Source organism: Phlebotomus papatasi, chromosome 3 (assembly GCF_024763615.1).
Source record: "Phlebotomus papatasi isolate M1 chromosome 3, Ppap_2.1, whole genome shotgun sequence".
Classification (NCBI taxonomy): domain Eukaryota; kingdom Metazoa; phylum Arthropoda; class Insecta; order Diptera; family Psychodidae; genus Phlebotomus; species Phlebotomus papatasi.
In genome coordinates, this window is record NC_077224.1 from 36,143,219 (window position 1) to 36,169,533 (window position 26,315).

The 26,315-nt window shown below is 36.7% G+C and overlaps 3 protein-coding genes across 6 annotated transcripts in view; 1 reads left to right on the forward strand and 2 right to left on the reverse strand.

Moving 5' to 3' along the window:
• The window catches only part of LOC129805485 (partitioning defective 3 homolog B), a 58,645-nt gene extending 49,842 nt beyond the window's left edge, over positions 1 to 8,803 (reverse strand). For all 4 annotated transcript variants that reach the window (XM_055853429.1, XM_055853425.1, XM_055853428.1 and 1 more), the window contains exons 1-2: positions 8,594 to 8,803; positions 2,559 to 3,118 (exon numbers count right to left, since the gene is read on the reverse strand). In XM_055853429.1, the coding sequence (XP_055709404.1) occupies positions 2,559 to 2,678 (120 nt within the window). In that variant the 5' untranslated portion in view covers positions 2,679 to 3,118; positions 8,594 to 8,803. The remainder of the gene's footprint in view (positions 1 to 2,558; positions 3,119 to 8,593) is intronic.
• A 147-nt stretch (positions 8,804 to 8,950) lies between these two features.
• On the forward strand, positions 8,951 to 9,861 carry LOC129805517 (uncharacterized). The gene is made up of 2 exons (XM_055853481.1): positions 8,951 to 9,384; positions 9,438 to 9,861. The coding sequence occupies exons 1-2, from the start codon at positions 9,153 to 9,155 to the stop codon at positions 9,776 to 9,778; spliced, it is 573 nt and encodes a 190-aa protein (XP_055709456.1). The 5' UTR covers positions 8,951 to 9,152; the 3' UTR covers positions 9,779 to 9,861.
• A 4,410-nt stretch (positions 9,862 to 14,271) lies between these two features.
• LOC129805490 (host cell factor 1-like) lies at positions 14,272 to 24,717 on the reverse strand. Its single transcript, XM_055853442.1, has 4 exons — positions 24,428 to 24,717; positions 23,126 to 24,364; positions 18,113 to 18,857; positions 14,272 to 15,658 (listed from the first exon to the last, which is right to left on the reverse strand). The coding sequence occupies exons 2-4, from the start codon at positions 24,256 to 24,258 to the stop codon at positions 14,684 to 14,686; spliced, it is 2,853 nt and encodes a 950-aa protein (XP_055709417.1). The 5' UTR covers positions 24,259 to 24,364; positions 24,428 to 24,717; the 3' UTR covers positions 14,272 to 14,683.
• Positions 24,718 to 26,315: the final 1,598 nt, after the last annotated feature.

A 26,315-nucleotide genomic window follows, 5' to 3' on the forward strand; every position in this document is an offset into this window, starting at 1 on the left:
AATTAACGATATCCAATTGATGTATGACTTGAACTTTATTTGTAAATTTTTGGATTTTCCTTCTGACTGCCCCATCTGACAGCTAATCGTATTTTAAAGCCATCGCACATTATAGGGCAACAAAATGAAAGCTTTTTCCGTGTGATAGGAAATCACTGGTGTTTTCGGAGTCCTTGTTGTGGCTTGAACATATCTTCTGAAGAAACGTTATAGTCCAAAACGTCAAGTTTCTGATACAGTGAGTGTCAATAGTTTGTTGCCTAATGGATGTTTGAGAAATCAAGTGAAAAAAGTCATAGAAAAAAATACTTTTCCAAATTTTTCTTTTTGCAGATGAGTTCCTTGTAATCCGTAGATATTATTTATAGCTTTCAAAAAAAAATAATTAATTTTATTTCATATCAAAAATAATTGTTTTCCAAAAGTTGGTCATTTTTGAAAAATCAAAAGTTTGTTGCCTCATTAAAAAAACTAATTCAAAATGGTGAAAACGTGCAACCAACTTTATGTAAACCGGTTACATTTTGAGCTTATGTCATTTGATAGGCAAATGGTGGATTTGTACATTTTTAAGGCTGTCAATGGTAAATATATAGGTGTAAGAGTGATGATAAATAACAAGAAATAATCAGTTTTTTGATAATTCATAATTTAGGTTATGATGGCAAATTACAAAAAGTTGAAAGGTGGGATATTGTCCAGAGATACTGCTAGGAGGAATCGGCGTCGCTTAATTGCCAAATTTTATGGAAATTCATGAAAAGTTATACATAAAATGGTCAAATATTATAGTTATGAGACACGAGTACATCTGAAAAACGCTACTGGTAGACCCAGGGTTTCGACTCAGAAAGTCGATAACCGCATTCTAGGTATCTCTGATAGTAACCCCATGATGTTTGCTTCAAAAATTCAGAGTCGGCTGGTTACAGAAGGCATACAGCCGACTTTGAATTTTTGAAGCAAACATCATGGGGTTACTATCAGAGATACCTAGAATGCGGTTATCGACTTTCTGAGTCGAAACCCTGGGTCTACCAGTAGCGTTTTTCAGATGTACTCGTGTCTCATAACTATAATATTTGACCATTTTATGTATAACTTTTCATGAATTTCCATAAAATTTGGCAATTAAGCGACGCCGATTTCTCCCAGCAGTATCTCTGGACAATATCCCACCTTTCAACTTTTTGTAATTTGCCATTATAACCTAAATTATGAATTATCAAAAAACTGATTATTTCTTGTTATTTATCATCACTTTTACACCTATATATTTACCATTGACAGCCTTAAAAATGTACAAATCCACCATTTGCCTATCAAATGACATAAGCTCAAAATGTAACCGGTTTACATAAAGTTGGTTGCACGTTTTCACCATTTTGAATTAGTTTTTTTAATGAGGCAACAAACTTTAGATTTTTCAAAAATGACCAACTTTTGGAAAACAATTATTTTTGATATGAAATAAAATTAATTATTTTTTTTTGAAAATTATAAATACTATCTACGGATTACAAGGAACTCATCTGCAAAAAGAAAAATTTGGAAAAGTATTTTTTTCTATGATTTTTTTCACTTGATTTCTCAAACATCCATTAGGCAACAAACTATTGACACTCACTGTATATCTTAAATATGAATGGATCACGCTCTACAGTAATCCATTCATATTGATAAGTTTTAATAAAAAGAATCATTTGGAACAGGTTCTGAATTACGCAATTCTACCCTACTATTCCATAGACTCATTTTTACTAAAAATTGTCCAAATTAACTTAAGATTATAGATCATTGCAATACCCATTATCAAATTCTAATTTTATTTTGTTTTTTCTTTCTTTATTAATATCTTTTTATTTACTGAAATGAAAATTAAAAATTAATAATATAAAAATTTTGACTTTGAAAAAATTACTTGTTGTGTTATTGACTGAAAATTTCCATTGAACCAATAATCATGTGAATCATCCATCATGCCTGATCATTATTTCCAATGAACATTAAAATAATCATTAGGCCAAAGTGTCTTAACCAATACTCAACTGAGTGTATAATAGCTCTATTCTCAACAAAACCACTCTTATTCTACTCAAGTCATCAAGTTGATTTTTTTTGTCATGGCTCCTGCGAGAAAATAAGAAGCCAATTAAGTACTTTTAGTGAGACAATACGCCAATGAAATATACTATACATAATTCTCGTAAGAGACGATTTATGCAAATATCTATTGCATAATTTTCCTTCCCACGTATAAGCTTTTAAGAAGAACATTATAAAAAAAACACTATTTTAAATTCACTGAATTTCCATGTTCACTGGGGCAGACAACAATATTCTCTTCTCAAGAATATTCCCCAGAAACTTTCTCTTTCAATTGGATCTTCCGTTAGAAAAATTATTCAGACTTCTTAATCTTAGCCATTCATCTGACTGGGTTTGTGAGAATTTTTTTCTCTACTCATGTGTATTTTTTTCTTTCTATTTCAAGCGAATATGTTTTTTTTTTGTTATTGAAGAGAGAATTAAAAAGAAACTGAATGAGAAGAACTCACCTTTCCAGAAGCTTTCTTGTATCGTCGAATGGCCTCTTCAATTAAGTCCTTAACGAGGAGATCACCATTTCCACAAGGTACAACCACACGGCAAGTCCCAAAAGACACTGTCACTTTCATTTTTGCACCGTTTTCTTATCAAGAATTATGCTTAAACCACCTTCGGAATGTTCTTGAATAAAAATTGGCCTCACTCTTGTACACTGCACTTGTTCATGCTCTGTTTGAGCACCAAGATCCTTTTTTTTCTTAATTCTTTGATTCTTTTTAGAATAAATTAAGACCAACACTATTCACTTGGAATGTTACACGTAGGTGTTTTTTCTTTCAATAATCCCATTTAATACACTTCTCTTTTCACCCGGCTTCTTCACTGATTTTATTTTTTCATTCAACTTCATTATCTTGCCTCCCACTTCGGCCACTTGAGAAATATTTCTCTTTCACACATTCCCATTTATATATTCTTCTTCGATTGTCGTTGTCTCCTGAAGAATTTTTCGTTGTTGACTGATGTTCAAAGACCACAGAGTAAGTATAATTTATTTTTTGTTGATATTCTGTGGAGAAAAAAAACGAGAATGAGATAGAATAAAAGAGATACAGTGTTTTGTGTGGTTTCAACAAGAGAATATTTTTGATTATTTTAGTCATCTCTTCAAGCGTCTTTGAGAGATTTCATCTCTTCTCCAGGAGTGGAAGAAAATCTTAACCACAGAAAAAAAACACACACACACGTTACTCTTGAAGGACGGGTCAGAACCAAAACCTCTATTTCGAAAAACACCTACGAGAACAGTGACCGAACAATCTCTCATCTTCAGGACAAAACCACATTTTTTTTGTATTTGGAAAATTATACCAACCAATTTGTGCTGACTTCCCTACAATTGTGCCCTTGATTTTTATGCTAATGTACACTTAAAAGTACTGAATAGCATTGTTTTCACGCCATACGAAAAGAGAGGGAGAACATGAAACAAGAATTTGCCATTTTCTTGAGTCACGATTCCATTTCAATTTTTTTTTTAAATGTTTTTGAACATTGTTGTGAACATTTTCCTGCTACGCAAAACGAGAAAATATTTGCTGTTTATGAATTTTTGGTCAACCACAACATTCACCTCATTTTGGGGAGAAAGGGGCCTACAGGTTGTATTGCATAATTTGGACACATGTTTACCTGAAGTTAAAATGATATTGAATACACAAAAACCGCATATTTTTCTGTTGATATTCTACATACAGTATTATCAGGCATTATCTGAGTTATCTAGAAGATTTTTGTAATCTTAGCACAGATATAATTTCAACACTCTTGTTGATATTTCTGAGCAATCTTAGCGCATAAATAAGCCTTATCGTAATTGTTGATACACAGAGAGAAATAAAACTAAATTTAAAAAAAGCTGTGACGAAGCTTTTCAGCTTTGCGGAAAGCTCGAACTCGTAGTGATATTAATATAAAAGGTATTTTTAGCTGTCCAATTCATGCATGAATAAAATATCTCATGCTCATGCATTTAAGCCTTATATAATTTTACATATTTATGTTTACCGAAACCACTTAATTTAAAGATTGTCCAAAATAGAGTATGATTAATGCATCAAATTTTCGTAATAGGGTAAAACCTGTTCATTCTTAACAAGGATTCCAAGACCTTTCCAATGAGTTTAAACTTGTCTAATTAAATCAAGAACGATTGAAAGTAATTTTAGTGCGTATGTAAACAAAATGTCCGATTTTAGATTAAGGGCAGAATCACATTGACAGTAAAATGCTCACCGTATTTCATTAATTTTCACATTTTCATTGCAATTCTTACGCAAATTCTCGATTACCGTATTACCTTATCTCATACTCGGTGGCACTAGGTGAATATAATTTTGAATAGGAGGAAATGAAACGAAAATGTGATAAACAGTGAGCAAAAAAACTGTACGATTAATTTCTCTTAGTTTTTTTTGCTCATCGTTTATCGAATTTTCGTTTTATTTCTTCAATTTTCTTATATTATTTTCACTTAGTGCCACCGAGTATGAGATAAGGTAATACGGTAATGGAAAATTTGCGTAAGAATTGCAATGAAAATGCGTAAATTAACGAAATACGGTAAGGCTGCGGCAAGCATTTTATTGTCAATGTGATTCTGCCCTAAAAGAGAGGATTATTGCCTACAGAAGGTCCCGGATTAACGACATCGTTATTAAAAAAAAAACACACAAACCGGGATTGTGATACACAGCCACAGATTTTTGTCTCCTGTATGGGAATTCTGTAACAGTATGGCATTGTCATTTGACATATTTTTTGTAATAAAATCAGGTGCAGGACAATATTAAAGCCCAATGAGCATCAAATGGCCATTCCAAGCAGCTCTATGAGGCCTTTCGTAACTGATATCAATCGCATTTATGATCAGTTCTTCAGAATTTACCACACAAAAAATTTAAATTTGTCATATGACATTGTCATACTGTTACAGAATTCCGCTACTGAGGGCCAATTTTTGAAACTCACTCGCACCCACGAGCTCTTTAGTGGCCGAGAGAAATTGACTTCGCAAAGCACGCAAATTATTCAAATATTTCTGTAACGTAACGACTTCTTTATAACCTAAAGTACTCGTTGCATGTACTCAAGAGTCTGCCTGGTGTGCGAGTCAATTTCTCTCGGCCACTAAAGAGTTCGCAGATGCGAGTGAGATTTTCAAAAATTGGTCCTCTGGTTTGCATTATTCTAAATCGATAGTCACGATCACGAATTATAGCAGTTGTCGTCGATTCAACAATATCAGTAGTCCGGGGAATCCCTGTGCAATTCGTATATGGAAGCATTTCGAACTAAGTAACATTAAGGAATTTTGCTCTAAACCCTAAAAAAAAAAACATATCATACAATCGCTCTCAAAAACATTCACCGCATCGTTTGTATCACTTGTCTCTGCCAAAAAAAATCCAATGAATAAGGTTACTCGAATAAAAATTGTTAAGGAAAATTATCTAAATAATAAAGTCACCTGTGCCATATTCGCAGATTTTTTGATTGATTAGAATTTGAGATATTAATTTTATTAATAGGCCGTCACGGCTTAACCCGTCTCTGGGCTTAAGCCGTAAGTGTGTGCAGAACATTCAAGGGCTTAATTGGTTATTTTCCTGACAATTTTGGATGGATACAAAAAAGATACCATGAAGAAAGTATTTTTAACCCATTCCTTACCATGGAATTATACATCATACGCAAATTGAGTGATTTTATATGATTTATTTCTGGGCAATAATTATTCGAATTGCTGTCGGGAATTGTTTTTTAGTTACCTTAGTCCTTCAATGACTTGGAAAAAATAGCCCGACAGAGATAGAAATACAATTTGTTGTTCTTTTTTCGCTTCGCGGAAAGTCATGCAAAATTTTTGCTCAAAATAGCGGACTGAAAATTCGACATCCCGTCGAATTTGTTAAAATTGACCTCCATCCTCCTTCCTGATTTAAATTCTGGTTGCAAATTTGTTTTCTTGGATAGTTACTCTATCTGAATCACTATAGTTTGTAATGAATTAATGCACAGAATTTAAATTCAGTGACCGTTAAGACGTGTGTTTGACCACGGCCCCCCGCGCCCCCATAATAGATAAAAAAAAATTTCTTTTCAAAAAAATCATGTATTAATCAGTAAAAATATAATTGCAAAATATGAACATTCTATCTCAAGTATTTCTTGTACATTGACTGAATGGGTTAACTGTTGGACTTGTACTTCTTCGTGGTTCGTGAGATTCGTTTTTACTTTCCCCATCTAAAACAATTAGAACATATCAAAATTTCAATTAAATCCGATACAAATTATCCAATTGTACACTATTATGGCCTCTACACATTAGAGAAATTTATGTCCATATTGAAGAGTTTCTCCAGGCGTAGGGAACTTTTTTTTCAATATGGACATAAATTCCTCTAGTGTGTAGAGAACATTAGGGTAAGAGAAGATTTTACTAGGGACAGTTCTGCACTTGAGATTACCGATGCATCTAGGCCACAATGTGGTTTCTTATGATTGCTCACTCCTATTCTATTCCTACAGTTCGGTATGCACATCTCGGTGTGTTTTGGATCAGTGACAGTGAATATTTGTATCGACTGAAGAAGCATCATGCCGAAAGTTGTACTAGGCTCTATTGTCTACGCGGTTCACTTTTTTGCTAATGTGCACCATTGGCATTAATAATAATAATAATGTTGGCACAACATTCCATGAAGGAACTAGGCCTTCCCGTAAGGGGATTTCTAGACATGCATTATTATTTTTTCTTGTACGGGATGAGGTTGTCAAATCCATGCCCGTGGAATCAAGTGCAGTGAAGCTCACTGGATGCAATTCGAACACCTTTAACGCCAGAAAAATTCCTGGTGACCTAAAGGGGATTCGAACCCGGGACACTTGCATCATAGACCGAGTGCTCTACCATTTGACCCATTGAGTGCCCTCACCATTGGCATTACTATTTATTAATTCACTGGACGAATTCAAAGCCGATATGGCATGAGAAATATATTTCTGTTGCTGTTCAGCTTTGACTCAGAGATCTCACAATCATACAGACATTACTCTATCCACTGCTCCACTTGAGGCTCCTATTAGGGTACAATAATTGTACCCTATTAGGATAAAATGGGGTAATTTGGAACCATTTCCAATATGGAATTATTGTGAGATTTATTTTCTATTTAAGATGTGTAACAGAAGAAAAACTAGAAAAAACGCTGCTCCCGCTGCTCCTTTTCTTCTTACTCGTAATGATCTCCTCTTTCTCTTTGCCCATCTGAAATCATGATAAAATCTCAAATATTCCAAATTGGAAATGGTTCCAAATTACCCCATTTTACCCTACGAAAGTCCTATCACTTATTTAGTACTAGAAATCGGACAACGAATACATAATATGCTATCAATAATAAAAGGAAGCAAACCCTTATTCCAATGCAGTCCTTACATAATTTATTTAAGCAATAAAAAAGTTCGTTAAGTCACCACAAGCAGCACTTGCACTTTAAAAGATAATTAAAGCCATTAAAACTAATCACTCGCTGCTCAGCTGTTAATATCATTCACAACATACCATGACAAACATCCATAACTTTTCGAGGCTACCGAAGCAAACAGAAGACCCAAATTAAATATACAATGAAAGCCAAAAAACTACTCTTAATTCCACCAATTTCTTCTTGAAATGTTTATCTAATGAATTAGTGAACCGAATCTTTTGATGCGAGGTGTAAATTGTGATTTTTCGGGCAGACTGTTTTGGCTACTGGTAATAAATTTAAGAAAATTTTGCATTTTTCTTCGTTTTCTTGAACAGGAAGGAAAAAATCTTAAAAATGATTGTGCTGTCCTGCGTTTGATATGGTCCCTGCACCCTACGGGACGTGATATTCCTGTTCATGAAGAGGAAAGTTTTTTGTCACCATCTCACGTCTCCTGGGCCAATATTTATGAATATTCTTCAACGGCTTGAGTGATTCAGAGACAAATAGTCACTCCCTCTCCAACTTCCACATTATTCACCGCGAAATACTTAGAATTTTTCACTGTGTTGAACTCTTCTTTCTCACGGCAATTTGTTTACCTTTGTCTCTATGGAGACCATCAATGGATACCCCAGCTTAAATGTCAAATTTTTGGACGCAATTCCCGGAGACCTTCCCCAATGCATTTTCCAACACTTCCACACACAATTGCCATCAGGAATGGCTTTCTCAGGGAAATTCTCTAAATTCTTGCCAATTTCTAGAGTGGAAATCAGGGGAAATCGCTGAGGAAACGTAAAGTTTAGCGAGTTGGAATTTTTCTATGAATTACGTCATTTCTCTACGGACAAAACACATTCCGCACTCTAATCTTTTGCATCAATCCAAATCCACTTTTGCCCGTTGAATTAATGAGCTTCCACGGCGCAATTTAATCCCATTGCCGACAATTACAGAGAGCACTAATTAATTTGCAGAAGCAGGTATACTGATAAACTACTTGCCTCGACTTTTGTTTTTCTCCACAGCAAATTTTCCACTTTCACTTGCACATTTCCTGGCACAGATCCTCACAGAAAGCAACTTGAGCACTTTGAGCACCTCGTGGGGGTTGTTTTTGGGGGAGTTTCTAGCACTAATTGGAATGTTTTGGGGGACAGAGGAAAAACCTCCTCAGCACTGTTTCGTCGACAAAGCGAGACTGGCGTGGGGCACAGTAGGCAAAAGTTTTTACTCAATTTCCCAACACAATTTCAAATTCTCACAGTTTTTTTTAGTAAAACTTCAAGTGGGTATCATATTTTATGTGATTTCAACTCCTCTAGCGGATAAAAATGTAAAAGTTTTGTGTTCGCGCGTTCTTCTTAGTGAACTGCAGCGCCTCGTTGGTGCATTTAGGAAACCAAGTTTATAAATAAATTTGTAAACAGAGCTGTTTTGGGGCGCTTTCAGAGACAATTCTTGATTATTCTATACAGAAAAACCCTTCAGAAACAACATAAAATTGCAGCTAAAGTGTTTTGATATATATCACTTTTAATTTAACAAAGTATCACAGTGAAAATGTCTAGTGACGAAGGTGAAAACAACAATTCAGGCAGATTTGTGAGGTTAGAAAATAGGGAAAATGTGGGAACATCAGAAAATTCCATGGAAAAAACAGAAAAGAAACGAAAGAAGGGCATTGTGTACGTATCCAACATACCAAAATACATGACAGTGGCCATCCTAAAAGAATTTCTCGGAGAATATGCAGAAGTAGGGCGAGTGTACCTACAAAACAGTCAAACAGATGGTAAGGGAATTTATTGCTTTCCGGAAACATTTTTTTACTGAATTTTCTTGCAGATGATGAGGGCACAAAAAAGAAAAAGAGGAGAAGATACACTGAAGGATGGGTGGAATTTGAGAGTAAAAAGAAAGCCAAACTCCTTGCAATGCGATTGAACGGAATGCCAATTACTACCCGGAAAGGTTCGAAATTCTGCGACATCCTCTGGAACCTCAAGTACCTGTCTCGCTTCAAGTGGGTTCACTTGAGTGAGAGGCTAACCTATGAGAAGGCAGTGTATAAGCAACGTCTGCAAGCTGAGATTTCAATGGCCAGGAAGGAAGCCAATTTCTACGGCGAGAATCTCGATCGAAGTGACAAGATGCGTAAGAAAAAAGCCAAGAAAGCAAAAGCATAAAAGGAAAATATTCTATTTCAGTTGAAAATGTTAATTAGAACATGAGAAATATTTAAGAAAAAATAAATATGATTTTATCACAAGTTCTGTGAGTGCCATGGTAAGGTCAGCAGATGTCTGAACTTTCTCGTTGACCCTCATTACCCTCATCCTGTAATACAGGCTTCAGGCCTAAGACTTAGATATCTGGATTCTTTCGCGTCCCACTTTTATTCAGCAGATGAATTCATGTAACATTGAGTTTTTCCTAATGCTTTATGATCAAATAAAATAGTTCAGAGAGGAAAAAAAAATTCCATTGCGTGAAAACTCGGAAAAACTCCGGGTCATATATGACCCTATTGTCCTCAAGGGAAGTGTACATACCATTTTCAAAATCTATATCACGGGCTTTTTAACAGTTTTTTTTTTTTGCTTGAAGTTACTAATTTGGCCAAAACCATGGCAAACTGGATTGTCTTGATGAACACTGTACTCCTGGTGTTCAAGGAATCTTCCTGGTAATCCCTTGAACAGTTACTGTCACAATATTTTGAGTGGTATTTGGCAAAATTAAACTTATCCACATATTTATTCACACACAATACAATTGCACAATATGAGACGCTTGCAGACTACTATAAAATATTGCAAAATATGTTATATAATTCATCAGATATAAGATAAAATGTCCAGGAGCAAGATGCCTCACCTGCATTTCACAAAGAAAAACAATGTCCCAACTACATTTCGCTATAAGTTTGGGACGAAAACACTGTTACCCTTGCCGACAATAGGGTCATATATGACCAGGAAAATTCTACACGCTTTTCTGGAAAATCGAGAGTAGTTTATTATATCAAAATATGCAATATACAATCTTTGGATATTCTATTTTGTGTTTCTAAAGAACTTTTTGCTGAAAAAAATAAATGAATATAAAAAATTTTGAAAAAGAAAAGTCATTTCACAAAGTTCGAAATTAGTGATTTTTGATCTCAAATATTTTCTTTTCCTGAATATCTGGAGTCTTGAGAAAATTAGCCAAGAATCTTACATGCTTCTATTATGATGTCGTGCACAAACCGATAGATTTCAATTAATTTAAATAGTCAAAAAAAAATTGTTTTTTTCCCGGGTCATATATGACCCTAATGACACGAAAGAGTTAACTCTTCTAATCCTTTATCAGGCACGATTTTTTAGGAAATTGTTGTTTAGGATTGGATATTAAAGGCCAATGATCAGTTAGATTTTGAAAAATCAATAAAATTGCTTGTTATTTAGGTTTTTGAGACCTTCTGGAACTGGACTAAACCTCCAGTTTGAAGCCGGCATAAGTCGTGTAAGTCTTATGCCCTAAACACACTTACGACTTAGTGGAAAATTATGGAAATGTAGTTTGAACATTATTTCTAATATTATTACGGTAAGCCGACTCTCAGCTAATCCTCAGGTCTGACTTGAGGATTAGCCGAGAGACGGCTTAGAGTAATTTTATTCGAGGTTAATGGTTAAAATACATTTTTCTATCAATTTCCACTAAGTCGTCTCTCGCCTTAAGTTCTAAGTGTGTCAATATGTCAAGGACCTTAAGGTGCAAACAGACTCTGACTAATCCTTGAAAATATTCAGGTGAACAAATAAATGATTTTTTTTGCAAAAACTGAATGTGCAAGAAACTCTGATTCCCATCCAAAACTTAAGCGGACTTCAGACTAAAGGTTAAGCCCAGTTCCCAAAGGTCTGAAAATCCTAAAAGTAGCGAGCAATTTTATTGTTTTTTGAGAGTCTAATTCTAATAGGTTATTTATCTTTTATTGATCCAATCAAAAATTAAAATTTCAAAAAAAATAGTGATTGATTAGAAATTAGAGCAGTTAAGCCATATGGCTAAAAATTAGGTCTGAATCCCGTATTAGTTTAGGGTGGGAATTTAATTTTGCGGGCTAATTGCTGAATATTCTCAAGGATTAAACAGATTCTTATGCCCTGCCTGAACAGACTTACGACTTAAGTCGAGAGACGTTTTAGTGAGAAACTGATGAGAATGTTGTCTATTGAATTAATTACGTCGTAGGTATGTCATGCCCTAGACACACTTACGACTTAAGCCGAGAGACGGCTTAGTGGAAAATGACAGAAATGTTTTTTGACGATTATTTCTAATAAAATTATGCTCAGTCGTCTCTCGGCTAATCGTCAGATCTGTCGAGGCCCTCAGGCTCATTATATTTATACTTTACTCACCTCTACCCTATGTTCTTGTTTAATCACTTTTAATAAAGTTACAATAACAGCAGAGAAAGATAATATTAGGACTAATTTTGTCCTAGCCGTTAACCGACAGATGGCATTGTCTCAGCCTGTGCATCAGATCAGACAATACACTCAGTCCCGGGATTTATGCACATTTTCGGGACCGAAAAAAAAGCCCGAAATTACATTATGTATCGAGAAAATTTGCATACCTGCAGGAGCTTTCTTTTGAATAAATCGGCCGTAGAACGAATTCCGCGCGGAGTAAAAGTAGTTCAAACAAAAAAATCAACTGTTTTAGGAATGCATTAACACAGTACTTTTTGGCCACAGTTCTTCAATAAATGGTTAGAATATTGAAAAAATTACCTTAATAAAAGAAATTAAAGTTTTATTCTGAAAAAGTAGCAAAATGTTTTCAAATTTCCCGCGTCGCACACAGTACACACGGCTCTTCGTTATCCGGCACTTCGTTAATCATTATCCGGGTGACAGCTGCCAAACACTGACGGTTGATGTATTCAAAATTATTTTTACTAAACATGAAGGTTCTCCAGTGTAAATTATAATATTATTATCATTGTATCCAAGTTTTTAATACATAATTGCGTCTTACCTGCCACATTCATAAGATGCTGCTCTTTCTGATTAACACTTGCTCTGATCTAATGTACGACGTGAGCAGAAAGACGGCTTTACGTTATTTATAATCAAAATAATGATTAGACTACATTCCCATCAGTTTCCCATAAAGCTGTCTTTAAGCTTAAGCCGTAGGTCTGTCTAGCGAGGGCATAAGACTCATAGGGTGGAATCACCATTTCTAGCCAGTGCCCCACTTTTCGCCACTTATATTGTAATCGCTATTTTTCGCGATTTGTGAAATACATGAACCGCAAAGTTCTTTGTATTTTTTACTGCTGCTACGTATAGAGTCGAAAAATAATAATTATTCGTTTTGGATTTACGATTTTAAGCATTTTTTAGAGTAATATTCTTAGCAAGTGCATCGAATCCAATATTTCTTACCAAATATACTAAGAAGTGTCATCAAATTTTCATGAAGCAAAAAATACCTTTTTGGATCAATAATTTGTCCATTGAACGTTTAATTACACTTGTGGAATACATAAAATTTGTATTTAGTTAATTAATATTTCATTTTATATTATTTTTATATAAAAATGAGGCATGGCGAGAAGTGGTTATATTCTGAAATTGATTTTACCACCTGTCGCCATCTCTTTTCAATAGGCGACGCTAACATCACTTCATAGATTCTCAGTTGTCAAATTGGCATTGTTTATTTTCTTCAATAGACCTATAATTTGATTTCTCAAATAAAAGTGAAGAAAAATCGTTTAAAATGCGTAATAATAAGGTAATCATGAGGAAAAAGAAATGTATTCTTTTTATAACATTGCCTAAAATAATCGAATTTGGACCTTTTCAAGTGGGTGGCGAGAAGTGATTATAAAATGGGCGAAAAGTGGCGACGAAGTGGTTATTTTTGCATTGTTAATAAAAATTAGTTTTTTAAGTAGTCCAGAATTAAATTCTAGGACAATTATTCTCACGAATCAAAAGCCAATACATCCAAGGTAAAGTGCCCTCGAATCGACCGGAGGTCAATATTTGAATGTTTTAATGGTGAATTTCTATAAAATTGTCACTGATTCGTATTTATTTATGGAATAATTGACCTATTAATGTTAGATCATTACGCCAAATATTAGTGCAAATATAAATAAATTGAATAAATTACTCTACCGGTCAACTTGAGGAACCGGTCGACTTGAGGGCACTTTGCCTTAACCCTTTAAGGACGAGAAGGTCAAAATTCGAGGGTCAGAAAAAATCATTTTTTCTAACTTTTTAGAGCAAAATACAGCTTTCGACTGCCGTAGGAAAAATTTCATTTTTGGGTCACGGGTGACCCAATCGTCCTTAAAGGGTTAAGTAGTTTTGTGTCAAATTTGAGTTATCTTGTAATTAGAGTTCAAAAGTTATAATAAAATTAATTCCTGTTTTTCCTAAACATGGCGATAAGTGGTCACTCCACCCTACCCTGAAAGATCAGCACTGACATTCGAATAATGAAACTGAAAACAGGGTGGATTATTGAATAGAGTTTAAGGACCAGTTGTTTTTTTGAACATGAAATTCTACTGCCAGAAAGATGGGAAACAGGAAACCTTGCAACAATTAAGAAATTGACAAGAGAGGAAAAACTATGAAGCAGAAAGCCCTTTTCATTTTTATTTTACACATTTCTTTATTAATTATTCTCTACATAAAATTGAATTTATTGAAGAATATTGTAGTTCATTCTCATGTTCTTCAAGGAGAAAAAAATTAAAAATGTAATGCTTTGCTAGTGTAGAAAAAAATGTTATACACCGTCTCTCAAGTTATCTAAAATATACTTCAGGGTTTCTAATGTTCAAATAATTCCAGAGGGCTGGATGGGCATGGGGGTAGGGGGGGGGGGGGGAGAGAAGATGTAAGGAAGAAAGGCTATCATGACTGACGAAAAAAAAATTAAAAAGGCACAAAAATATCCGGAGAGCTAGAATTTATGTGTGGAATAAATTTGAGAAAAAAAAGTTTAAAAAAAAGTCGCACCTGCATTTCTTTTCCATCTGCAACGGAGAAAGTGTTACATCTCTAAACCGTTCGACGCTGTTTGCTTGCCGGTCCGGCATCTTGAGGACTTCCACCTGAAGCAACTCCTCCTCCAGTGCCCGTGAGCTTAGCCAGATCCTCCTGAATCCACCGAATCTGCGTGGGTCGACTTGAGCCATTGTTGTTGCGAGCATTTATCCGGAAAAGAATCGAAGGTTTGCTGGTGCGATCAATGAAAGCGGTGGCGAGACTGCGATTTGACACGAGGCACGTCTTTTCGCTGCCACAGTAGACTTTGACAAAGGGAATATTGGCCACTGTAGCTGGCTTTGGGGGCCCCTTTGGCTGCACCCCAAGATACACGGAATAGTCCAGGATGTCGGATTCTGTAGCCGGTGGAACTTCCCATGCCAAACATGCTCCCGATGCCGTCTTCATAACACGAATATTTGTCGGTGGTCCCGGAAGTCCCAGGGTCAGTGTCACGGGTTTACTCCACTCCCCACGTCCACATCCATTGATTGCCGCCACGCGGAAACGATACGACACTCCCGATTCCAACGGAACTCTCGCCTTTGTGCTGAGATCCGGCACATTGTCATCAGTCACCTTATCCACCATACCCCCATTCCATTCCCCAAACTCGACGTAATTGGTTAGGATGGCCTGGAGTTCGGTGTAGAAGCCCACGGTGCACCATTTGGTATCTGACTTCGTGCTAGACGCCTCAACAGCCACCGACGCCAGAGCATCTAGGGAATTTTTCATTTGTCCAGCATCTGAGTTTATTGTGTCCGTGTCTTCGGCATTCTGACCACCTGGAGATGTTCCACCGCCAAACAAACCCATTCTCACGTACTTGGGACACCGTTTCTTCCTGTTCCTATTGCCACCAACATCACCAACTTCTCGTCGTTGACTCCTTTCAATCAACTCCATCCAGTCCGATGCTCCATCCAATTGATCCAACGGTTCGGATTTTACCTCCTGATTACTCACCGTTGCCTCAGTGACCACCTATATGACCAAAGAGAATTCACAACTTCAACTGTGTTGCTTTAAAACCTTTAACTCCTTCGTCGTCTCCTTTGGGACTCTGGATACCCATGGAAACAACAATTTTTTTTAGACTATATCTAGAATCCATAAAAATCCGATTCTTCTGGATAAGTACAAACTATAAGGATGTCCAAATCTAGGATATTCTTTGTAGGATCCTAATTAACTCCTGAGCTTAGATATTTTTGGTCAAAAATCGTGAATTTTTTATTTTCTGCTTCCTTGCAGATATTGTGACTTTTTTGATATTTCTAGACCCGAATAAGGAAAAACCTCTCGGGGCCAATAACTATGATAACTAACAATTTTCAGATTACATAAATTCGAAAAACAATTTTTTCTTAAATTTTCAAAAAACTTGTTCAAACTTTATGGGTACTCTCGTCCCCAAAAATCTAGAGGTCAAATGTAAGGTTATCCCGCCAATGCCCAGCATTTGCTTTTTGACACCAACCTTGTAAGAAAATTCCAAGCGAGAGCGACATTTTTGCCAATATGTCCGATAATTTTGACATTTGGAAGCGTAGGCCCTGTAGCCGATCAGGCGCAAAGTTTCACAGTAACAGAAAATTCCCTGGAATTTGTTTTCTATTTTTCCGCGAAAGTTTCCGTGGAAATAAACGCTACTATTCCGTTTGGAATTCTGCGGAGTTATCAGTTTTTTTTCGCGTGGATTTCCTAGAAAAATAAAAGTCCGAGGAATTTTCTTGCAACATATCTGAGAGCATTCCCTGGAAATTGATTCAAAATTTCCTTTGAATATTCCGAATATTCCGAGTATATTTTCTGATATCTTTCCGACCAAGACTCCATAAATGTAAACGCGAAAATTCTGCAATTATTTTTCGCCCTAACGCTATAATTCTTGCGAGCTAGACATACTCAAATGAACGATATGGTAGCAATATTTTCAACTCAATAGTAGAACAATTGAGTGTTCGTCTGATAAATGAACACTCTCCAAGTTCTAAGCTGCCAATTGGCACTGATCGTCCATTTATTTGTGGATGTTTTTATTGTGTTCCACGAAATTTTTAATCAATTTTTGGAATTATTTTGAAGAAAAATATATTTAAAAAATCCACTGGAAAAGTCGTGGAATTCCGTAATATTAAACCACGGAAACCTCTAAGGCCGTTGCATGGAAATTTCCACGGATAATTTCGTGGAAGTATAGAGGATTTTTCCGAATTTTTAAAGGGCTGACTGTCAATTATACGCTAATAATCCATAGGAAAAGCCGTGGAAATATTCGTTAGAGAAAAGTCCATGGATACTCGCGGATATTTCTTATTAGACGGTCCTATACGGAGTTCCGCAAACGTCCATGGAACACTAGGAAGAAATTTAGCGTCAAATTCCATCTCGGAAGCTTACGCGGATTTTGAGCGGTAAAATCCAGGGAATTCCACGCGGATTTTTAGCGGTAAAATCAGCGGACATGGCAGAAAAGGCTGCTGGAAATCCAATGGAATCGCCGCGGCCGTTGGCTATAGGGGGAGATTGCTTTCGTGGAAGTTTTTAGGGGTCTCGGTAGCTCAATGGGCAAAGTGTTGGCTTTGTGACGCAGAGGCCCTCGGTTCGATCCTTGATCGAAGTGCGTCCGGTGAATAATAGGAAAACAGTTTTTCACCGTCCTTAAAAGCTACAAACTGAACGCAAAAATATTAAGAAGGAAGTATGATAAAAGATAAGGGAGCAAAAAAAAAGGATTTGTGATGGAGCAAAAAGAAAAATGAATAGGGAGAGATGAGAGGAACAAAAATATGGGAAAAAAAACAGATGGAACTCGTATGTAAATGAGAGTGAGCGAAATGGCTATATGGACTTGATTGAGTCTGACAGCCAAAACGTAAAACAGTGAGAGAGAGAGAGAGAGGGGAAGTTTTTCCTGATTTTGGTGAATTCTGATTGTCCAGGAAGAGTCTTTTATGCTTTTGAGAAAGCTTAATGTGTCTACAATAACATCGTGTTGAGAGAAATGTGTTTTTGGAGTGTTATTGTGTGAAATATTTTGAGAAATCTGTTGGCAAGCAGGAATTTGGTATCTTCTTGACCACTTCCTGGACATCCTACAAAATACTGGTAAATAATTCTTGTGGTTTTAGTGATCAACATTGTAAAGGAGTCATTTGACACGCAAAAATAATTCACAAAATTGATATTATTGGTTTTTGGAAAATTGAAGTTTGTCTCCTTTTCATTCTTTTGGGGACGAGAGTACCCATGAGTTTTCCAATTTCTCAGAGGCGGAAAAAATTCTTTCTCTACAAAAGTATCGTATTTGACCACTAAGACTTACAATAAAATGAGTTTTACTGAAATTCGTTCGCTGGATATGTTGTGGTCCGGAAAGAGTTAAAAGAATCTAGTGAAATCCAGAATTGCTGTAAGTTTATCAATTACCCTTACCTTGTTGACAATCTGTCCTCCAATCGTCGTGACAATGCCTGGAGCTGTGGTAGCCTTCGCTTGAGCCGGAATCATAATGATTTTCTGTTGTCCTGTGCCAATTGTAGTTCCTCCACTGGTCACACTCTGTGGCAGCTGAATGGTGTAAGTCTTCGTCCCGGTGGCACTAGAAGCTGGGATAATTTGTGGCTGCCTAATGGCCGTGGCAGCTGTATTGTTGCCCATTTTGATAATAATCGGACGCTGTCCCGAAAGAATAACATTCCTCCCAGCTGTGGCACTTCCAGCCACTCCAACAGGCTGAGCCCCAGTGGCTATTTTGAACACCTTGGGAAACACCGTAGTTCCACCCTGGGTAGAAACAGTTGATATAATCCCCTTCCCTCCCGCCATAACACTCGCTCCTGGACCCCCAGTCCTGATGATTTTGATGCCCTGACTCGTCTGCACCAGAGTACCCATTTGTGGTTGCACGACACTCGTGGCTCCACTACTGGTGGCGCTATTTTGTACAATCTGAATCTTAGCGCTAGGTGAAACAATTTTCGGGGCGGACACTACTTCAGCCTGACTCACAACAGTAGCCACTGTGGCCACTGGAGCCACCTTCACTGGTGGACGCTGGACAACGGGCACAATAGGCGGTGGCACAACATCGGGCACCTTTGTCGGAGGAGCCACCTTCGGGGGCTCCACTTTGGGAGGTGGTGGTGGATCCGGAATTCGCTCAATTTCCAGCACATACCTGCACAGACAATGTGCAACATTCAGAGACAAATGGTATATTAAGCTTTTATGGTTGAGATTTTCAATAAGCAATATGACATAATTTCTAGATTCACTTGCACAGTGAGTTATTATTAAAAAGCAGTGGCAAAACGTTCCAGACTTTGCGAAGTGCGTAAACTCATGAATTCGATACTATACCTTAAAAATGCTCTCGCATTATACGGGCTTTAGACCTGAGGGACCTAAAGGCCTTGACAGACTTGAGGATTAGCCGAGAGACGGCTTAGCGTAATTATATTCGAAATAATGGTTAAATCACATTTCGATCATTTTCCACTAAGTCGCCTCTCGGTTTAAGTCCTAAGTGTGTCAAGTACCTAATTCCTTATCAGTCTAGATTTGTTGGGAAAATATGACTTAGGATTGGACATTATGGGCAAATGATCCGCTTAATTCTGAAAAATCAATAAAATTCGTTGCTATTTTGAAATTTGAGACTTTCGGGAACTGGGATAATCCTCAGGTCTGAAGCCGGCACCGTTTACCGTTTAGCGGTTCTCAACTCATTTGAACCGATTTAGAAATCACTCAAAAGATTGTCCAAAATAGTTTTAAGAGTATTAGAATAGATTTTCGGATGAAAATTAGTTATCGGTTATGAATCGGTTCATTGCCGATTCATAACCGATTGAAATTGGCTCAAGCTTGTCAGGAATTCCAATACCTTTCCAACGAGTCCAATGTGATACCATTGGGTTGAGAAATACGCTCAAATTGAGAAATACAGCATTCAAATCTATGGTACTAAGGTTAGTCGTTGAAGTCACGGTACGCATTGGTCAATTTTTTTACAATGATTTCTTATGTAGTTTGGCAGGAGTATAGAATAGAAAATTGTGCTTATTCAGCTAATTTTTTCGTTTTCAAATCTGTGATTATTATCCTAACCTTATCTACTATCATGACATTGACTACTAGCAAAGTAGCAGAACTTTACTCTAGAACCTTGAGATGGCCGAAAACTTCAAATACATCGATTTGGTATTGACTGATGGCAATAAAGTAATAGAGATGAATGAGAAATTAAGGGTGAGAAGCTTATTTAATTACGCATACTCCTCAATAAATAAAGAAACCGAAAAATAAAGGACCATTGTGAAGAACTTTTGTGAAATACCGTAAATGTGAGTGACTTTGTCCTCCGGGAGTAACTTTTCCATCCTGGCTGTTTCTAAGCTCTTCTTTAATTCTACCACTTAAGGATGGTCTTCACGGATCTAATCTACCATATCCGATTGATGAAAACCATCTTTAAGTGCTAAAATGGAAGAAAACATTAGGAACAGCAGGGGGCCAAAGTCACCCCCCGGGGGCAGTCATTCTTATCTAGGAAAAAGCTGAAGACCTGGTACCTGAACTGAAGGATGCTAAACATTACCGGTTTTCCAAAGACAAACCCTACGTAAGGTTTTTGGGCATGTGAAAGATGCTAAAAAGGGCACAATTCAGAATCTCAATGAACTACCACAAATTAAGCAGCTGTGTGGCTTCTATCAAATAATCTCGGTGATGCTGTACCGAATGCCCCGCTATTGATGCTATTGAATGTGGATTAGAGAAAAAAGATCAATAGGCCGTCCCAGGATATGGAAAGACGTAATGGACGATGCCCCTTAATAACTAGATGTGCTTCAAAACTGTTGAGCCTTGTGCCTCTAACGGCGTTATCACACTTGCACATTAAAATTTTAATGTGATTCACATTAATTGTCGCTTGTGAGCGTCCAAATATGTTATTTGTGTCTTTGAGTCACTTAATATTTCGGGTTTTTCTATTTATTGATAAAGTGGATTTGGCCTGCAAAAATAAGTTTAAATTTACCTGAAGCATAAATATTTTTCACATTAAAAAATTAAAGCGAAAATCGCATTAATTTTTAGCATTAATGCTATAAATCAATTTATATCAAATTTTGAATATATCAAATAGAACAAATTTTGAATATAAAATGATTCAAATACACAGATTACACATTTGGACACTCACCAGCGACAATTAATGTGAATCATATTAAAATTTTAATGTGCAAGTGTGATAACACAGTAAAGGACGTAGCGCTACCTAAGTAATTTAGTGAGTATAAGCTACCTAGATACGGCTACTTCAAACCGTCAAGGATATCACTTGTAAAGATCGAATAAAAATCTTCTTTTAAAATTTTTCATAGCACATGTAACAAAGCTCGAAAAAAAATCGAGATTTTCAAATTTCAGATCGAAGAACACTCAAATTGTTGCAATTTGCTATCTAATTTTCAATCGGGTTTCCGAAAATTTCATAGCACTACCAGTGCTTTGCTCCGCGTAAACCATGATCTTTGCATCGGCCCCGACAATAAATATTGTGCGATCTTGATTTTCTTAGATTTCTCTAAAGCATTTGATAGCGTTAATCATTCCCTTTATCTTTCTAAATTTAATACTATGAATTCTTTTTCACTTATTAGTTTAAAATAATTGCTTGAATCATATTTGGCTGGTAACCCAGTCAGTTAAATTTAATGGAGAAGTGTCCACGCCTTTGGCACTGTCAAAGGGAATTGGTCAAGGATCCGTCCTTGGCCCTCTTTTTTCCTCAATTTATATCAATGACCTTGCTGATTCTTTAATTAATAATGTCAATTTTCATGTTTATGCAGATGATCAGCAAATTTACTTTTTCACAAGTTTTATAATGACTAATTTTTCCCTATGTTTTTCAATAAATATGCCTCTTCGCACCTATATTTTAAAAAGTAGGGGAAAGTGTCCTTTTTTTGATCCCCCTTACCCTTGATATAAGTCAGAAGCCTATCGGCTTACTGTGACCAAGATCCCATTACAAACAAACTACTTAACAGTTAAGGTGTCTACACATTGGGAGCAATTTTCGTCAAAAATTGCGTTTTTGACAGAAATTTGACGTTTCCCCCTACAACGCTGCAGGGAATTTCCTTCAAAAAAGCAATTTTTGACAAAAATTGCTCCCAATGTGTAGAGGCCATTAAACAAATATCCTTAATAAAAATCTATCAGTATCAGTTATATTCTAACGTCATTACTATTTAGGAACCCCACAATCTTTTTCAAGGTACCTAGCAAACGGGAAAGTGTCCTGTTTTTAAGATATATTGCGGAGTCAAATTTATTCAGAAATCCGTTTGCATTAAGTTGTTTGCATGTTCTGACCATTTTGAATTACTGTTTCAAACGAGGCAACAAACTTTTGATTCCTCGAAAATGATCAACTTTTAGAAAACAATTATTTTTTATATGAAATAAAATTATTTAATTTTTTTTAATATATTGATAAGATCTACGGGTTACAGGACCCTCATTTGCAAAAAGAAAAATTTGGAAAGTTAATTTTTACTATCATATTTTCCCATTAGTTTTTCAAATATACATTCGGCAACAAACTATTGACACTCACTGTATTTATTTACAATAGAAAATGACCAGTGATAAGCCTAAATATGCTTATGGTAGCTGAGATTCTTTACAGGCAAGCTCGAAGTGCCTGCAACTCGGAATGCTTGAAAAATCGATGGTGATTTGAATTTTGGAAGTGAAAAATCACGTCGAGCCTATCTTATTCATTTTGACCGTCAAGAACAATTTGCTCGACACGAATCTGCCACAAAATTCAACTTACAGTCTAAATTTTCACGCATTCCGAGTTGCAAGTACTTCGAGCCCTAATCCCCTGTAAAGGATCTCAACTACCATAAGCTTATTTGAGCTTTTCTCCAATTTTTAGCATAAACGAAGAACAAATAGGTAAAATAAGACTTTCCCAAGTGCTCTTACCGCTCTTGTCCTTGAATAAAATGCTACGTGAAACTTGAACTATTTTTGTAATTTTTGAAAAAGAAGATACTAATCCCGATTAGCTACACTATCCCTCGGCACTATTGTACTATTGTTTTCCAATTGAAACTTTTAATTGCTTTTATTTATGTATTATCCATTTTCAATGCCTCAGCACTTTATAATAATTTTGCAGATGGCTTTAATCATTATTTGCTGACATCCGTACATTTCAGCGAGCAGCCTTGTATTTTTTGTTCCCCAAGAATTTCATTCATAAAAAAAAACCAGTAAAAAAAAGCTTCAAAGCTGCTGATTATATAACATAATCTATGCAATATTTAGGGGAGATTCATGCAACAGATACATTTCCTGAATTGATAAAGTGTTTGCAGGAAGGCCAACAAAAAAAATTGAGTAAAGAATAAAACTTACCGTTTTGCTGTGGGCACTGGGGACCATGTTGCTTCCATTTTTTCTTGATTAATGCTGCGCACTTGGAGTTTGGGTACCTGAGGTGGAACCTCCACCTCCAGATACCACAGATCCTTGCAGCACACCTGATTGTTCCAGGCCTTGCGATAGCCATCGCGTCCGGACCAAATGTACAGGCGCGAATGAATTGAAACTGCACAGTGTCCGGCCCTGGCACGCGGAACATTTTCCATAACGTTATTCATGATACTGGAAAAATCCTGCCATACCATGGTTTCGAGATTGAGGCAGGCCAGTGTATTGGTGCACTTCCATTCAATCTCTCCCGTGGACATGGGAATGCTGAGGGGAACCCAGCCTCCGAAGATGAACATCCGGCAGCCAATAACGGTGGCTGTATGGAGAGATCGCGGCTCTGGCACAGGTCCATACATTTGTGGGCATCTCCAAGACATTGTGTCTGTGTCGAGGATCCACAAATCACCCAAACGACGTCCATCCATGCCTCCGTAGATAATTAAGCTGGTTTTCTGAGTCTTGGGATCTGTATATGTCACAGCACTGTGACTTTCCCTGGCCGAGGGGCCACCACCAAAAGTTACAGGCATCTCCCACTGGAGTTGCTCATTGCGCAGATCCAGTGTATAGAAGTCATTGAGGTACTTGGCTATATTATTCTTGGGATCGTTGCTCTCATTCTCCAAGCCTCCAAACATAAAAATTTTCTCGCCCACCAGAGTAAAGCTATGCCCAAGCCGTGGACACGGAGCTGCTCCGTTATTCGGTGGCTTAACACTGAGCTTCTTCCATTCCCACTTTGTAGCCTGAAGCTCATACATTTCATCTGAGTACTGTCCATACTCAATCATTCCACCGTGAATGAGTATTCTCGTGCCCAATGCAACAATACCAAATGCCGCACATCCAGGCGGTACTGTACCCTGCATGCTCGGCACATACCAGCCATTCGTTGAGGTATTGTAGACATGAAGCTCCTCCACAATACCCTCATTTCCGCCCCCAAAAACAATTATGAGATCCTTTATGGTGACCGCCCGGTGGCCATGTCGAGGCCTCGGTTGCGGACCCTTGGTCTCCACCACCTGATTCCACTTGATTGTGTCAATTGACATCCTTAGCCCCTCTGCAAGAAAATTTCCGGGGCGCGTCGAGTCACTCTCCAGAGGTCGCCCAAATTTGACGGAGAGAATTTGAGGTTATGTCTATCATACAGTGTCTCTGCAATGGCAAAAAGTACTCCTCACCATCACAGTACCTGGTCAAATCCCATCGCATTCTCACCTCTAATGCCCCGAGAGACGCCTTTTCCCCCTTCGCAGTCCAGATCCGCTGGATTTTGCACTTCTCCACCCTCTTTGTGTTAGCGTCACCTCGTCCAGAGAATGACTGCAGTCTCACCCACTCCAAACCACAACTATGCACTGCACCCTGTTCCAGGATACTCACTAACACTTTTTCCACACAATCCACCAACTTTCTGATGTTTTTTCACAAGGAAAACACCCAAATAAATTGGAAGTGAAAAGCAAGCGCCAATATGTCAACTTTTTTTTGGCAACTTTCACCGTCCCCAGGGGAATTCCGCAAGAGGCGCTGATGTCGATGTGGGGAAAAATTTAAATTTTGATCGTTTTTAGCATTATAAAAGCATCAAAATAATTAAAGTAAATTAATTAAAATAAATTTGTTTGTAAAAACAAAGCAGCGTGATACTATATTTACAAAATGGTATTTTGAATAAAATGAACTAAGTGATAAAGCAGTTAAGTAAAATATAATGCCCAGCGCACAACTTTTGATTGTTTTCTAAATTTCCTATGAGAGTGAGCGAGATGACTAGATTTCATATTGAAATGTCTAAAACATGTTTACAAAACAAAAGCCATTGTGCATTGGCCATGGGGTTTATTGGAGAGATATCACTAACAATTTGTTTAAAAAATTAATAAAAGATAAAAATTGACAAAAATCGATTGGAAAATTGAAAAAATATTTATTGATTTTTTTTATTGGTAAATATTGAAATATTTTTTTTTTAAGAATTGTAGAAATGAATAAAACTTAAATAGAATATTATTTGTTAAAAATCAGAGATTTTTTTAAAATTTTTATAACTTGATAAATGTGTTAAAAAAAATGTAAGGGTGTCGGAGGGTCCGTGGTGCAATTGGTAAGAGCGTTCGGCTCTTGGACGGTGTGACCCCCGGCTCGACTGTCACAGTTGTGAGTTCGAGTCCCACCTGGTGCAAATGACTGAAGCGTCTGAATGGACATATTTCTCAAACACAATGTAATCTGAATAAAAATTTTTAAACCGAAAAATTTACAAAATGGCAAAAGAGCCCGATACATCAAAATAAATAAATAATTAATAATAAATGCAAGGGTGGGTACGGTAAGTGAACATTGAATCAACCATTAAGTAGCAAAATCACGCTTTTTTTTAACAAAGATAGCAAACTCACGCGAGTTTTCAACAAAAATCGCGAGATCATGCATTTTTTCATAGAAATCGCAAGATCGCGCGAGTTAAAAATTGCAAGATATTTGGAAAAAAATGAAAATAATTAAATTTCTTGGAATTATAGAAATTCATGTTTAACTCTTTCGTCTCCTTTGGGACTCTGGGTACCCATGGAAAAAAGAATTTTTTTAGACTATTTAGAATCGATAAAATTCCGATTCTTCTGGATAATTACAAACTATAAGGATGTCCAAATCTAGGATATTTTTTGCAGGATCCCAATTAACTCCTGAGCTAAGATATTCTTGGTCAAAAATCGTGAATTTTCGATTTTCTGCTTCCTTGCAGATATTGTGACTTTTTTGATATTTCTAGACCCGAATAAGGAAAAACCTCTCGGGGCCAATAAGTATGATAACTAACAATTACAGATTACATAAATTCGAAAAACAATTTTTTCATAAATTTTCAAAAAACTTGTTCAAAGTTGATGGGTACTCTCGTCCCCAAAAATCTAGAGGTCAAATGTAAGGTTATCCCGCCAATGTCCGCCATTTGCTTTTTGACACCAACCTTGTAAGAAAATTCAAGCGGGAGCGAAATTTTTGCCAATATGGCCGATAATTTTGACATTTGGCAGCGAAAAAGATTGCTTTCGGGGAAGTTTTTCCTATTCTTCCAGATTTTGGTGAATTCTGATTGTCC